At 37.3% G+C, this 17368-nt stretch overlaps 1 protein-coding gene across 4 annotated transcripts in view; it reads right to left on the bottom strand.

The window, feature by feature from the left end:
* cdk14.L (cyclin-dependent kinase 14 L homeolog) overlaps positions 1 to 17368 on the bottom strand; it is a 347215-nt gene that overhangs the window by 171114 nt on the left and 158733 nt on the right. For all 4 annotated transcript variants that reach the window (XM_041565884.1, XM_041565882.1, XM_018266524.2 and 1 more), the window contains 2 exons: positions 13852 to 13914; positions 1207 to 1330 (listed from right to left, as the gene is read on the bottom strand). In XM_041565884.1, the coding sequence (XP_041421818.1) occupies positions 1207 to 1330; positions 13852 to 13914 (187 nt within the window). The remainder of the gene's footprint in view (positions 1 to 1206; positions 1331 to 13851; positions 13915 to 17368) is intronic.

Raw genomic sequence — 17368 nt, 5'->3', positions numbered from 1 at the left:
TGCAATGCATCTTTATATTTTGGCCCCTGACATGTAGTTTGTTACATTTCAAGTAACCCATACCTACCAATCATAAGTGTCATGAGTTACTAGTCATTAGGCAAATTGTAGGCCTTTTATCACATCACATTATTTGTTTTTTACTGTTAAACCTATGCTGTTCTGAACATGTCTCTTTTTGAACAATCCTTACTAAAGGGTCAGTGTTATCCAGATCCCTGACTTCTGTAACTCTTGCCCTGCATTAAATCTGGTCTTGCTATAATTAATTTCAAAGCTTCCTTTTGTCCCTTACTATTGCCGACAGGATCTGGCAATTAAACCAGCCCAAGGGGAAGGTGCCTGACCTCACACACAAATCCTGGAGTAGTTTAAGTAATGAAAGATAACCCCCAAAGGTCAAGTCAACCATTGTATAAGAATTGCAGATGAATCCAGTGAGGGTACTAAGTACAAAGGCTACTGGGTCCAATCCTTGACGTATACACAAATTTCTAACAAGCACAAGTGCAAGTAAATCCCCATATAACAGGGAATAGTATACATAATGGCACTTGGAATTAATACAACATTTTACATAACAGCTCTATACATAACTGCACAGTTATAAATCACAAACAAATAATGTATTAAGGAGCAAACCACTATAGGTTTATTTGATACACTGTTCAAATTTTCATGATTTTCTGTTGTGTGTTACTTCTTTTTTCTCCTTAAATGTTGCACTTTATGTGGTTACCCTCCGCAACCAATCAGATCTTTGAATTCATAGCGGACTGAACAAAAGTTTTTGCTGATTGGGTGCTACTGACAACCGCATCATGCTCCTGATTACACACAATGCATTTTTCCCAAGTGCATTATTTTGGCCGATAATTTCCATCAAAAATAATACAGTATTGAGTACAATAAATCCCAGCGCTATGTTAATAGCAATTATAATAACCTTTCTTTATCAGAGGGCGTAAGTACAAAATAAAGTACATTTTTTTCCTGCTCAGATTAAACATAAACTCATATAAATGCAGGAGGAAATGCTTTGTTACAAGTGAGTTATTCCCTCCACATCAAGATTTCACCTTTTGAGATAAAGATTACTTTGCTGGGAAAATTGCAGATATGTATCTAAACTGTGAAATATTACTTCTGGCTTCCGGTCTAACATCCTTCAGTAAAAAAAAATAGGAAAGTGGAATTTCTGCCTACCAAAGTCGGCCAGTTTCAGTTCCCCTGTATCGCTGATTAGAAGGTTTTGTGGCTTCAGATCCCTGTGTAAAATATGGCCTTGGTGGATATAGGACAAACCACGCAGCAACTGAAATAAAAATAACTGAAAGAAAAGAGGAAAATGTGTCAGTATTAGCTTTTTTTCTACAATAGAACACATATAGAGATTCCAGCAGACAAATAATATGGGGATTACAAGTCAAAAACAAGCGTATCTATACAGGCAATGAAATAATGTGCTTTAATCCACCTAGTGATACATTCATAGCATTTGACTAGTGATGAGCCTCTCCGAAAAATTTGCGAAACTGCTCAAAGATTCGTGAAATGGCAACAACAAAAAATCACGAAACGCATTGAAGTTAGTGGGGGACAAAAACATTTACGGGCAACAGTTTTTTTACACATTCAACATTTTTTCTCACTCCAAATGCATTAAAGCCAATGGGCATTTTTACTTTTCAAGGCAACTTTATTGTCCAAATGTGTTTTTTTTCCCAGAAAAATTCCCAGACGGCGAAATGTGGAATTTTGCCGCAAACCCATGACTAATGAAAAAATTCGCTCATCACTAACATGAATAATACACTTCCTTTTCTATATAGAAAATAAATGCAAGCACATTTTTATCATCTTTAATGTAAGATGTAAGTGAGATTTTCTTGGAGTATAATTAACATCCTTAGTAGCTAATAAGAGCAGCCAATGGAAGTTTCATAACTCCATGTCTGAAGGCCACAATCAAACAGTTAAAGACTTTAACAGGGTAGTAAGTCCTTAAAAAGGTTTTTCACATTTGAGCTAAATTTTAGTATGATGTAGAGGGTCATATTCTGAGATGATTTGCAATTGGTTTTCATTTTTTATTACTTGTGGTTTCTGAGTTATTTAGCTTTTTATTCAGCAGCTCTCCCGTTTGCAATTTCAGCACTCATTGCTAGGGTTCAAATTCCCCTAGCTACCATGCACTGATATGAATAAGATACTGGAATATGAATAGGAGAGGGTCTGAATAGAAAGATGAGTAATAAAAAGTAACAATAACAATATTACAGAGCATTTGGTTTTTAGATGGGGTCAGTGACCCTATTTAAAAGCTAGAAAGAATCAGAAGAAAAAAACTATAACATAAATAATGAAGACTAATTGAAAAGTTTCTTAAATTGGCGATTCTGTAACATTCTAAAATATAACTTAAAGGTGAACCACCACTTTAATTGTTTGAGCAACGCTTTAACAGTGGAGTCTACATTTTGGAATTTAAGCAGCTATCTGAATGCTAGGGTCCAAATTACCCATAACAACCCCACATTGATTTGAATGAGAGTCTGAAGTATGAATAGGAGAGGGCCTATATAGAAAGATGAGTAATACAAATTAACAATATCAATAAAACAATAAAAATTAAATTGTATATATATACCTGCACTCATACACTGGTCAATGGCGGGTGCACGGACAAAGTATAATATCCACAATTCAAAATGGACCAGCACTCTAGTAGTTTAATCAAACAGATTTATTGACACATCACTCGTGTATTCCAACGTTATCAAGGATAAAGGCCCCAACGAGGGCCGAAACGTTGGAATACACGAGTGATGTGTCAATAAATCTGTTTGATTAAACTACTAGAGTGCTGGTCCATTTTGAATTGTGGATATTATACTTTCGACCACAAAAAACTTAGAAAAGTGCTTTGGAAGGTCCCCATAGGCTAACATAGCACTTCGGTAGCTTTAATTTGGCAAAGTATGAAGTCAACGTTTTTTTTTAAAGAGACAGTACTTTGATTATCGAATGGTCGAATAGTCAAACGATTTTTACTTCGAATCGTTTGAGTCGAATGATCCAATAAAGCCTATTCCATGGTCGAAGTACCCAAAAATTTACTTTGAAATTCGAACTTTTTGACACTCGAACCATTCACTTGAGCTTAGTAAATCTGCCTCATAGGGTTCTGTCCCATCACTGAGATAAAAAGCATGCCAGGCTAAAATGAAAGAAATATTTGTTTAGGACACTCTTGAAAATGACACAGTAAATTTCTGGATATCAGGTTTTTAGATAATAAATCCCTTAAGGAGTTATTAACTAAACTCAGAATGCAAACATCATGGAAAATTCGTGACTTTTTTTTTATGAAATCAGACTTTTAAAATATCACACATTTTTCAGAATTTATTAAACCCAGAGGATAGAAAAGTCAGAATCAGAAAATACGGCATCTCAGACCTGTCGAGGTTGCATATAGGTCAATGGGAGAAGTCCCAGTTATTTTTTGATGTGCGCTGGGTTTCGTGCAATATCCCAAAGTTTTCTGGCAAAAAGAAATTGGAGTTTTCGGGTGAAAAATCTGAAAAAATCTTGAAAATCGGATGAAAGGTCAGAAAAAATCGTGAAAATCTGATTGCTTTCAAAGCAAATTTTCAGGAAAATGTAATAATAAATAAACGCAAAAAACCCAAGCGGATTTGATCGTTGTTTGTAGCAGAAAATATTGAGACAAATTCGGACTTTGATAAATAACTCCCTTAGTGTTGCTGGAGTAACACTAAAAACATTAGGATTGATAGACCATTTAATTACAGTGCATTACATCAAAACAGTTCACTATTTCTGCTGCTCTCAATGAACTGAGACTGTTATTTATACTCCTTAGACAAAGGGCAAATTCTTGCTTGACAGAAGTGTTAAAATATCTGCGTGTTAAAGACGATTCTGGGAAGCTTTCCATTTGCAGGTATATAGAGAGGGTACAGGTCAGCCCTTCAGAAAGCATAAGCAGCTTTTACAGTGAGAGAGATAGGGGCTACCCTAGAGGGTTCCAGCTGCAGTAAATGCCTTCCACAAAGGAAGCTAATCTGGGCTACAAAGAGTCATTAACCTTTCCTGTTATTTGGGGTTAAGTGGTAGTTGAAGAGTAAATGATTAATTTTGTTGTTTTACATCTCAACACACACACACACACACACACAGTCAAAGCTTTTTCCTATAAGCAGTATTCTCATTTATAATAAAGGAAAACTATTCTGCCAATGAAAAAAATCTTAATAATTTAGTTTTGCTAATTAACTATTCAGAAATTTTTGCAAAAAAAACATTTATCACATTTATCATAAGGAAAAAATTCTGTATGTATAGGTGCAATATAATATATAAGATTCCGGTTATTAACACTTTCATGGCAGTAAGGAATGCGTTTTAACAAACTAACGCATTTCTCAAAGTCTTTTCTGCTTTTTTTTCAATATGTGGCAATTTGTTAGAATTGATTTGTTTGCTGTGGGCAGTCAAATCTATTTTTTTTCTATGCGGTGGGGACTTAATATTCTTATTGATTTGTTTAAATCAACCCCCCCCCCAAAAAATAACAGACATTGCATTCATTTTAATGGCACTACGGGCAACTTACGAAATAGATACAAATATGTTTCCCCCAAATCAGAAAAAGCTCAGTAAATTTTTTCAGCTTCATAGAATTGATCCAATGTGACCTTGTTCTTTTATATATATATATATATATATATATATATATATATATGTGTGTGTGTGTGTGTGTGTTCTATATATATCTTCTGGAACCCTGTGTTGACTTCTTTTATTCTTTATTTTCAGATACCACATTACTGCTGATATGTGAATGATGTTACATTTACAATACAGGTATGGGACCTGTTATGCAGAATGTTTGGGGTTTTCGGGATAAGGGATATTTCCATAATTTGGCTCTCTGTACCTTTAAATATTAGTTAAACCCAGTAGGATTGTTTTTCCTCCAATAAGGATTGATTATATCTTGGTTGAGATCAAGTACAAGCTACTTTTTTAAACTTGATTTATTTGATGATAATAATGGAGTCTATAGGAGTTTTCTCAATAACGGGTGTCAGATAACAGATCTCATACCTATAATATATTTTGTCTTAAGTCATTCATTGTTATTATATTGCTAATGTTGTTCTTAAAGACGTCAAGGACTTTGTTTCCAAAAAGAGCACAGCACTGGCCAGCTACAACATAACTTAAGGGTTCATAAGGGTTAAACTGACTCATTAACATAATATGAAAAATGCCTGGGAACAGAATTTGTTTCTAATGGATAACAGAGAAATTTTTACAGATAGCAAAATAAATGCCTTCCAGTTGACTTATTGCAATCTGGTCGGAACCTTCACAAAAGGGGTTCCAGATGTGAAAGAAAAATATATTTGAATACAGATGGCAGAGATACGTGTTCCCAAATACTTGTATACATGTATAAATACCTTAAGTGAGTACCCAGTGAATGTTGCTAATTAGTGATGGGAGAATTTATGGCAAATTTCCGTGTTTTGCTGCCGGTGAATAAATTCGCAACACTGCCGCAAAAATTTACCGGCGAAAATTTGCACCGGTGAATTAACGCCGGCGGAAAATTTCAAATTTTTCGCCGTTTCATGAGTTTCGCAGGAAATTTGCACATTTTTCGGCGAAATGGGACAAAACCGCCCATCACCATTACTAATGACCCATTTAGCTGTATTATTGGTGCTGCTGAAATGCTGCAGGGCACTGTGGGAAATGTTTGCCTGTTGCTGACCCTATAGAAAAATTGGGCTTTGCTGTTGGACATGTAAGTACTGTATTTTAGTGATGTGCCTGACCCTAACCCGCCCTGCTCCAGCCTGCACCAGCGATTCCGGGGTCCTTTTATAGACCCGCGCCGACGATGCCACAATGACGTCACAAAAGGGCCGGGGCGAGCAGACGCAAGACTATAAAACCGGAACCCGGAAATCAGAAGCCGGCATTTGAAGATGGCGGGCGGGGAAAGCGGGAGAAGAGCTCAACCCGCACCCACCCGCCACCCACGAGGAGTAATGCGAGGTCGACCCGAACCCGCCCGACCCACGGGTATCAGGTCGGCCCGCACATCACTACTGTATTTATCTGTATGCTAGATCCAAAACATATTATATATAGTCTATTTATTACAGAATTATGCAGGTGCCATATAATAAATAAGAGGTACAGATAAACATTGAATCTAGAAAGTCCAGATTTATTTTATAATTTTTACCTATGCCTGTATCTACTCTGGCAGCAGAAAATGCCAAAATGAAATGCCAGTGTTAAATGCCAAGATAGATAAAACCCCGCAGGTAACAAAAAGTACAATGTCGAAGGTGAGATTTGTGAAGTGTGACGAAATAAGAGGACATAAAGTCAATGGAGAGAGAGAGAGAGAGAGAGAGAGAGCAATATATAAACCTATTTCTCACTTTCAGTGGCAAAATGGGACGTGTCAATGAACTTGTTAGAAGGGTGAAAATTGCAAGTGAAACTAAAAAGACTGAAGCAATTTCAAGGCTAAAGCAATATGTGTATTTTGCAGTAACTTGCAGACTTTAAAAGATTGAGACACTAGTGTTATAGTTTAGGTGTTGTATCCTAAAGGGAGTAATACACAAAATACAAGTGTGAAGCAGCATTGTTTGGCTGGAATGAGGACAGTATTAATAAAAGAAATTGATAAAGAACAAAGAAAATGATTTTTTTATCTTTTGTACAGGTATTAAAAAGCGGGAATCTGTTTTCCCCATGAATCACAACTGTTAATCCCTACCTACCTCTATTAAAGTCTTTTGAAGTAGCCCTAACTTATAAATATTGAACAGGTTCGGGACTTGGGTTTTTCTGATAGCAGATCTTTCAGTAATTTGGATCTTCATACCTTAAGTCTAGAAAATCATCTAAACATTAAATAAACTCAATAGCCTGATTGTGCTTCTAATAAGGATTGATTATATCTTAGTTTGGATCAAGTACAAGGTACTGTTTTATTATTACAGAGAAAAAGAAAATAATGTTGAAAAAATGTAATTATTTGGATAAAATGGGGTCTATGGGAGACGGCCTTTCTGTATTTTGAATTTTCTGGATAACAGGTTTCCAGATAACAGATCCCATATCTGCAACCACAGTCCAAATTTATTGAAGTCTTGTTAGTAAATGACAAGAACTACTGTACATTTTGAATGGAAATATGGATAGTTAATATAATTTTATATTGAAAGTTGCAATGCCTTGACAATGCTAAGAGTTGAAAATATGTTTTGAAATATAAATTCTGAAGTAGATTAGAAAAGGTCCTGACATCTGTGTTGGATGGGGACACTCTCTGCCTTCAAATTTACATCTTTGCACAATATGCCTTCTACAAACCCATCAACCAAGTTACAATACATGACACTGGTGACTATTCCATTTTTGGGCATTTTGCTCAAATTTGAATATGCAAATTAGGGCTGTGTTTGGTATTCAGTTTTATCCAAAAAGTATGGATTAGGTCCATCCCTAATGGAATATATAACAAATAGAACTTCTGGTGAGAAGAATGATGAATGAACAGCAGACAAGAAATGATGAATGAACAGCAGACAACAGAAAAGAAAAAGGCAACTGAAAATAAATGAGACGAACATAAAAATGGATGAGAGAGAAAAGCAGAAGGTAGAAAACACTGAGAGGCTGAAAAAAAGGCAAAATAAAGACAAATGGTAGAAGTAGTAACCAGGTAGACATATGAATGGCAGGAAATGTTTAAAGATCATTTAAGTTCATTAAGTTCTACCTATAGTTCAGTTTTACCAGCACAGCAGAGAAGTGGGTTGTATACCCTTATATGCATGTGAACTTGCACTAATCCTTCTGTCTTGATTTTTATGGCGTCGTTTTTATTTCTAAATTACACTGTTCACATTACAAATAATTGTATTCCTGCACCAAACAAATGTATTTTAAGTTGCAGTATTATGTAGTCAGCCATCACAGGTTCTTGTGCCTGATCCTGTGTTTTCAGAAAGAGCCAGCACTTCACAATGGAACTGCTGCCAGATAAGTTATTATTTCTCCAACTCAATGTAAGTGGAGGAGTCGTGGTGAGGCTTGGGTTTTTACTACTGAGTGCTATTCTCATACAGTATGTACCATTAGGTGGGGCATGGAAACATTTTTAGCAATGCAGGTGTCTACAGGGAGTTGTACTCTGTTACCTTCCCATGGCTTGGGTGGTGGGACCCAGAGAGCATCATATTCAGTTCAAATCAGTGGTGAGTATATGAAGAAAGCGATTGGGTGAGTGATCCCGGGACCAGAACACAGAATACATTTGCGATCGTCATGGCAGTAGATGGGAGGGGTTTGACTTATTTCTACTACTAGATACTGTATATAATGACAAGAAAGAATGAAAAGCTTCATAGATGTACAGTATTCCTCTCCTATTTCATGATAGATTTAGGAGGATTTATTACTTATTTCTAAACTACAGTTTTTCATTTTAGCAACAATCATATCCTAGTCCCCAGGATCCAAAAGCATAGTAATTGGAATGCCCTTATATTATACTGTGGATTGATTTGTTAGGTTCCCCAAAGAAAAAAGTAATCTTCAATTTCTACCTCCGGTTATTTTCTTGGTTATTTCTTTGCTTTACTGGAATATGAATGAGAGTGTACCCAAATAGAAAGTTGAGCAATAGCAATAAACTGGTAGCATTGCAGAGCATTTGTTTTTTAGATGGGGCCAGTGACCCCCATTTGAAAGCTGGAAAGAGTCAGAGGAAGCAGGCAAATAATTCAAAAACTATAAAAAGTTAAAAATGAAGGCCAACTGAAAAGTTGCTTAAAATTAGCCTACTAAAAAGTTAACTTAAAGGTGAACCACCCACCCCTATAACCAACTGCCTTCTGTTGCCCAGACATATACTGCAATCATTCTAATTGATATAATGTTCAAGTGTAGAACACATTAATCTTAACAACATTGCAACTAACTTTAAGTCACATTGTGATGAAAATGTTGGGCAAATTAGGTCTAAATGGAGAGTGTGACAAAGAGTGCCCTGTATAGAGGCACGATGGACCCTGAAACGCGTAGGTTTCTTTGCACACCCACTGCCAAAATGTCTTCACATTGTGTGTCACAATAAAGCAGCATTGTTATTAATACTAGCGGTTTCGGTGTGGATTCTGTACAGTATCTGTATAAGCTAGTGTTGGAATTTTTGGGTGAAGTTGCCGAAATCCTGAGAGAGCTGCGACCGGCTTCGAGACGCTACATGCCCAGGTGAGCTCTGCCATTATCGCTTCTCAATACAAGGCCGGTGTAACAAAGAGTGCGTTTACAGTAATTTACACATCAGGCCTCTTTCAGCTTTGTTTGTTGGATTTGTCCTATACTGTTAATTATATCAGGATGATCCTCAGTAACTGTGCACAACAATTATCTGCAATAAAGACATGGATCTCTTACTTGCCCATACATAGCACACTAGAGAGATTATTTACTACTAAACTTACAATGCACAAGGTGAAAAAAAACAAATTTGGGTCATCCAGCTGTCCACACATTTGTACCCATTTTACAAATGCAGATATGAATCCACATCAGTAACCTGCATACAACATGTGATTCCATATTTTTGTCATCTGTGCGCAAGCAATTCACTTGCATCAGTCTTATAAAACACAACATATTACCATTTACAAGATATTAAAAAAAAACTATGCACGCGGGTGTAAAATGATGATAGCACGCAAACTGAACGAATGCTTATTTGAATAATTGATTCTCTTTGGTTGGTGGGAGAGGCAGGCCTAATTCGGCATAATATTACTTGCCTTTCTGCACACCTGCCTGCTCTCTGAACTGTGAATGAAAAATATTACCTTCCTTAGCGCAATAAGCACGGGAGAGAGCTGATCTGTTAAACTATCACTCGCTTCATAATGTTTATTTCAGTGGAGATGTCACACTCCTCCATTAACAAATTGGAAAGGAAAAGATTAGCTTTAATGATCAAATAAATATTCTCAAATGTGTTTCAAGCACTCGCTGGTCAGATTCCTTTTTCAAAACGCATTTAATCAGATTTTCTTGTCAACGTTAGAACACGTTCCTCTCGTCAAGTGGTGTAAATATTGCATCATAATGCTGCACAAACTCAATATTTTAAAGTGTTCCATGGATTAACCATTGCACAATGACAGTAAAGGAAAGTAGATAATTTACTGTATGAGTTGTCTCCAGCAATATTGCTTAGTACCTTTCAACATGAGCACATTCTTGAGGTAACAAAAAGTCCATTAAAACTTTTACATTAACCCACAGCAACCAATCAGAATATAGCATTTGCAAGTTACTTATTTGAAAATCAGCACAGTGTTGGACTAGACCCCCCCCAGCCTCAAAGCCCCCTCTAACCCCAGCCGCAACCTTCCACCGGCCCCCATGTGCATATATTTTCCTTCACTCAGCAGTGACTGGGACCAGAGAGGGAGGTCAGGGCAGCTACCGGGGTCATGGAGAGAGGTCAGGATAGTGGCAGTGCTTCAAGTACTGGGTTTTTTCCTGGTGTCCCGTCTGCCCAGTCTGACTCTGGGGTCTTAAGTGTTAGAGGAAGAGCGCTAAGTGGCCTGATATATTTATATATATATATATAGGGCAATGTAGTAAAATGTAGTAAAAGGTACAATGTTCACTACCAGTCTAGTAACTCTTACAACATGTAGCATTTAAAGGTCAGCTATTTATGTATCTTATAGCCACAAATATAATTGCCAATACAGTAAATTGTGCAACTCAGTACCTTGCAGCTGATGGTAACTATGCATAACCCCATGTTGATGGCAAAACAATCCTATTGGATTTGTAATGTTTAACGGATAAGTAAACCTTAAAAAAATATGTAAAATTGCTCAGGGTGCTGTATGCAATTTATAGAGAAAGGAAAAAGTTAGCGAATATTCAAATTTCCAATTTTCCAGTGTGCCTCGAAAATATATTATAATATTCAGTTTATTTGTGCAAGAAGCCCTATCTGGTAGTCTTCTCCATACTCTACTATAAAGCGCATATTATTGTGCTGGTATCTCCACAAAAATATTCACACATTGTATTATTCTTTACCATTAATTTTGTGCAATAAAAAACAAATCCTTCCCAAACCCAATCAATAAAGTGCATATTGTGCTAAAATCATAATAAATGTGCAAAATAAGCAAATTCCTTTTCATTACCATCCCCTTTTTATCTTCTATTCCCATATCCACCCCTTTGTCTAATCTAAAAGGATCACAATGCAGTGTTTCCCCCATAATTCCATCTCTATTGCATCACTTAACAAGTGTGGTGTTAAAACAGCATGGCGTGTGATTATTTTGGCACAACTCTGCTGCACATTTCATTGATGAAACCCACTATGGGTATTCTGCCATGCTCAGGGTGGTGATATTTCCAGGGTTCCCCATTGTTAACTGGCACACTTGGAGCACAATTCATCACAGCAGATTGGATGGACACAATAGTGAACATACTGCACAATTATACAGATGTGCAAGGAGTATGATTAAACACAAGTATGATTAATGACGTCAATAAGTGTAACATTTGCGTCCATTAAGGTACTTGCCGCTATGTTCATAAATTACCCTTATAGTGTTCCAAATTACGAAAGGAGCACTTATTTGGGAAAAACCCATGGTCCTACAATTTTAGATAACAGATCCCATACCCATTCTGCAGAAATAACAAATCATATATGTAAATCAGAAAACAAAATCACCATTTTATAAGTGAATGGAAATTTGGCAATGACTTTATTTTCTAACAGGTGCCCTCGGAATGTGAGCGACAGGACATTACAGCCAGGCAAGAAAAAGCAATTTGAGCGACTAACTCACTGGCATATTAGTTAATTAAAATAAATGGAAATAAAGAATGAGACTTGCGCCTGTTTTATATTATCCTTGGCAAACGGTATTGAAGCAGACAGCTTTATTATGGAGTTAGCTAGCTGTATTCCCCATTCTTTTTTAAAGAAGTTGTAGCAGGGACCAGATAATTAATGAAAGCTGTGGCCAGGCCTGGGAATTACGCCAGTATTCTCTTTGTCTTGCTAACGATTTATCATTTAATTCCATTCAGAAAAATAAGTGAACAAACCTGTTAACATAAACAGAAAGTAAACTGACACAAACCAAACTTTTTTAACTGTACCCAGGGGCAGGAATATAAAGAAAGAAAGACCCTGGCTTTGCAGAGGGACTTAGGCCCCAGATAAAAAAAACGTATTATGCAGAAAGGTCCAAAACACCATGGTATTATAAATATTTTTAACTGGTCTGCTTATTCTCTCCATGTTGATGCAACTCAGTCTGTTGTTTTCTATATTATTTTTATCTTATTAACATGTTTCTTTAGAGCACCAACATATTGTGCAATCCCTCTAAGAAAGGGACTGTGGCTGTGGAACAGAGGGTATAGTTGAGAGAGATGGTGTCTATAGTAGCAGTGAGGATAATAGTCTCTGGTAGGTAACTGTGGGATAGCAGGTATAGTAGGGGGAGATGGTGCCTATAGTAGCAGTGGGATAATAGTCTCTGGGAGGTAACTGTGGGATAGCAGGTATAGTAGGGGGAGATGGTGCCTATAGTAGCAGTGGGATAATAGTCTCTGGGAAGGGACTGTGGCTGTGGGACAGCAGGTTTAGTAGGGAGAGATGGTGCCTATAGTAGCGGTTGGATAATAGTCTCTGGGAAGGGAGTGTGACTGTGGGATAACAGGTATAGTAGGGAGAGATAGTGTCTATAGAAGCAGTGAGATAATAGTCTCTGTGAAGGGATTGTGACTGTGGGATAGCAGGTATAATAGGGAGATATGGTGCCTATAGTAACAGTAGGATAATAGTCTCTGGGAAGGGACTGTGGGATAGCAGGTATAGTAAGGAAAAATGGTGCCTATAGTAACAGTGGATAATAGTCTCTGGGAAGGGACTGTGACTGTGGGATAGCAGGTATAGTAGGGAGAGATGGTGCCTATAGTAACAGTGGGATAATAGTCTCTGGGAAGGGACTGTGGCTGTGGGATAGCAGGTATAGTAGGGAGAGATGGTGCCTATAGTAACAGTGGGACAATAGTCTCTGGGAAGGGAGTGTGGCTGTCAGATAGCAGGTAGAAGAGGACAAGTTGGCAACAGCAATGCTCCATATCATTCTTCCCTAACCTTTTTCTTAGGTTGTAAGGAACTCCCAGGTAACTGCTAAGAATCTCCCTTTTAAAATTTAATTAAGTCAATTTATATTTTTTTACACTATGCAAATGGCAAATTCCAAATAAATAGATTCTGGTAGGGCTGGGATGGTGGTTGGTGTTACTGGCAGATGATGTTTAGGAGTTTATTATATGTATCCATGTATTTCATACATATAAATTCCAGTTATAGTATCAAATAACTATTGTGGATTAGACCAGGATCAATGCAACAACTACTGTAAAATAAAAGGATATGAGAATCACCAAGGAGACCTAAGACAATAAAATGGCACAAGGCCACAGGCCAAGAGTGCTTTTATACAAGTCATGGAATGTTATCTGATTTTGGCCCTAGGGACCTATGTCATATCTCGTTGTGTTTAGCCAATTTTACAGCCATTGTTTTCAGTTTAATAACAAGTACCAGAGGACAACACATACATTACTGGAAACAACCCTTAGATCAGCCGTGTCTGGAAACAGCATTTTTAACCTTGAGTAGCGTACAAGGACATTTTGTTGGCAACTTTGTAATGAGAGTCTTACCTTCACATTCTCTGGATTCAGACCTCCTGGGTGTTTATCCATATACTGACATAAATCTGTATGCTGGAGAAAACAAAAAAAGGAAAATAGTAAGAATGCAGTGTGACAATTCCAATAATATGTCTCTGATTCAAAGGTACGCTGACCTCTAATCAGAAAATCACTGTCAAGAAAGGACACAAGTACATAACATACACAATGGAGCTTATTTATTATTGAGTATGCCACCTGATTATTATAAGGGGCATCTCTACCCAATGTCAGGATAGTGTCTAATGGCACATTCACTACAGAACATGCCAATTTGTCAGAACATATCTGAATGCTTTGCACAACTGAACACCATTTTGTTCTATGTGGTGTTAGAGCTCAGTGGCATCACCAAGTTCTAACACCAAAACGAATGAGCATTGCGCAGATTATATCTCATGGAGGGTTAGTGATTTGGAAAAGATATTTTCCACTTTTGAACCAATTACTCCAACACCTTGTTAGGTCTGATTCTGTTTTTTTCTAACCAAGTATGTGGAACATTAGTTTCTTCCCAGATGATGAAATATATTGATATATCGATGATTTTTTTCATGGAATAAATCTGATCATTATTTTACACTAGGTGAATGTGCCCTTCTTTCTTGTTTTTATTTAGATCTTATTTGCTTTGACCAATCATCTAAAGTGTTAAGGCCCACTGGGGGTCATTTATCAACACTGGGCAAAATTGCCCATGGACAGTAAACCATGGCAACCAATCAAATTCTTGCCGTCATTGTTCTACCTGCAGCTGGCTTTTAAAAGCCAGTCACTGATTGGTTACTATGGGTAACTATCCATGGGCATATTTGCCCAGTGTTGATAAATTAGCCCCACTGAGTCACAGTTTTTGGCATTACAATTAGGATACTTACTTATTCTAGATAATTGTGCTTTTACTCCTGTTGAATACAACTTGACCATCTTTCAATTGACTGATGATTTACAAATCTCCTTCAGTGTTTTCTTCAACACTGGTTTCATGAGCTAGTTAACCCATGAGTTCCCCCTATAATTATGATAATTACTGTTGGAAACCCAATTCATTAGGCCGCCTTGTTGATCGGGTTTGAAGATTATTCTAAAGCGCAACGCCAGGTGCCCCCACTGTCTTCAACTACCAGATGCCAGTGACTAATACAGGCCCCTATTTAAGCAAACTGGTTTAGTTACAGCAAACTAAAGACAAAAGATAAATAGGGTGCAGCTGTAAGGCAATTAAAAACATGATGCCCCTTTGGAAATCACGCGTATGCATTTTTAACAGAAGAATTGTGCTTCGCCATAATATGCCATGTTTAGTTAATTTCCATGGCTCTCCAATGCTGAATTCCTACTTATCAGTGAGGGGTGGTCAAATATTCAGCCAAGAAATATGGAAGCTAACAGCCCATGGAGAACAAATGAAGCATAGTAGCCATGTTCTTATAATTATTAAAAACACTGGAGCTTTTGCATGTTGATTTGGGAATATCAGTTACATTGAGAAATATGATTTTATCTCCAGTTTTTTGCATGAAAGAAACAGCGTGGCACTGAGACAATAAGCAAGTTTGCCGTGCTCGCATTGTACATTCAGTCCTTTGAAACACAGAGTGAACTTTTTTGTTCTGAAATGAGCCAAGTAATGTTGGGTAGATGGAGAGCTATTTTTATAAACCACAGAAGAGAGGGATTTTGACTCACAGAACAATAAGTTTCAGTAGCAATACAGCATTGAAAACAAGATTTTATGGCAAGAGCAGATTAGCTATTCAGAGCTCCCGAAACCTCAGGTGAACGGAACGAGCTAACAAAGAGTTCCATTGAAAGGAACGCTGGGCTCTGTTCTTTAGTTTCTGAAAATCAGATCATGAAGACATGATTTATTAGACGTGGCTTTGTAACATATCAGTTGCAATATAACATTAGCGTTCAAATCCATTAAACAAGCTTTGTGTGTCAAATCAGCACATGTCCTTTTAAAAATTAAGTGCCTTTATTGTTTAATTCAACCCAGACAAGCGCAAGCCAATGCCTTCTTTGCTTTTCATGGTTAATGCTGTGTTAGTGACACAAGGAAACAGAAATAACTATTGGGTTTACTATAGACTTGTACCAAACAAATGGTTAACCCTATTCATTTTATTATTGTTTTCCTTTTATATAATATGGACATAATGATGCACATTCACATAAGCCTTGTGCCCAAGTTAAGCTTACACACATGGATACAGAACACAGCTGCTCTGCCTGTAGGTTTTTGGAGTGTGGGTCTGTTTTTTTAGGGATGCACCGAATCTAGGATTCAGTTCGGGATTCTGCCTTTTTCAGCAAGATTTGGATTCGGCCGAATCTTTTTGCCTGGCCAAACTGAATCCGAATCTTAATTTACGTATACAAATTAGGGGCGGAAAGGGAAATTGCGTGATTTTTTGTCACAAAACAAGGAAGTAAAAAATGTTTTCCCCTTCACACCCCTAAATTGCATATGCAAATTAGGATTCGGATTCGGTTCTGTATTCAACCGAATCTTTCGCAAAGGATTCGGGGGTTCGGCATAATTTTTACAACCAAAATTCCAACATTCCTGCACTCGCCAAAAAGGTGAAACCTAATGCAATTATGGCTGATGCTATCCTATTGGAGCAATTGCACCTGGACTTTGTTGTAAATGAGGTGCAACTGCACTGAATATTTTCAGGTTGGCTTCATGACCAGCAATTTGGCTCCCAACTGATGTGTACTATAGTCATGTGCAGTCTGGCCCGAAGCCAGGCGGGGTGTACGGACATCTGTTTATAGTGCTACTTTGAAACACACCAGTTGTGATCACTTAAAAAATATAATGTCCACACAATGGTCATGGGCTGTACTTTAACCTGCTTCCACCCAGTACATAACCATGCTCCGCTTCCGCCTCCAGGCATGTCTTTTAATACTCTCGTGACTGCCTAGCCCCTTCCATAACTTCAGAGCGGGAAGGGTATAGGTCTGTATATAGGGATTTTTCTTAAAATATAACACTTGCAATAAAGAAACAAAAACAAAACACAATTCTTGTGCAAGTTTTGGTCTAAATATAGAGAAATACGGTCGGATGTGGGTGCTGCAGGCAGGGAAGGTTAGGGTCAGATGTGGGTTGATTGGGCTGAATTTTTCTTAAATCGAATAAATTAGAATATACTCGAATGGGAGGTTCTTTAAGAAACAATTTGAACGTCTAATATTCGATCGAATAGTCCTGGCCCTGAAACTTTGAATCGAATTCCAAATGAGTTTTTCCCTCTGAATAAAACTTGAATGTTAGGAAGGCAATAAACATATAAAATGACTGCCATTGACTTGTAAATGGTCAAGATGTGATAAATCTCAAAATTGATTTGACATTCGAATTGGGGAATGTGTGAATTTTGACACCAAAATGACAATTCAAAAATTTGAATCCTTAATAAAATCTGCCCCTAGTATATGTTCTATTCTTTTAGCACAACCAGACTACAGC

The sequence above is a fragment of the Xenopus laevis genome, chromosome 6L (genome assembly GCF_017654675.1).
Source record: "Xenopus laevis strain J_2021 chromosome 6L, Xenopus_laevis_v10.1, whole genome shotgun sequence".
NCBI classification, from domain to species: domain Eukaryota; kingdom Metazoa; phylum Chordata; class Amphibia; order Anura; family Pipidae; genus Xenopus; species Xenopus laevis.
The sequence above is the reverse complement of the archived record's forward strand: the minus strand, read 5'-3'. Positions and strand labels throughout refer to the sequence as shown.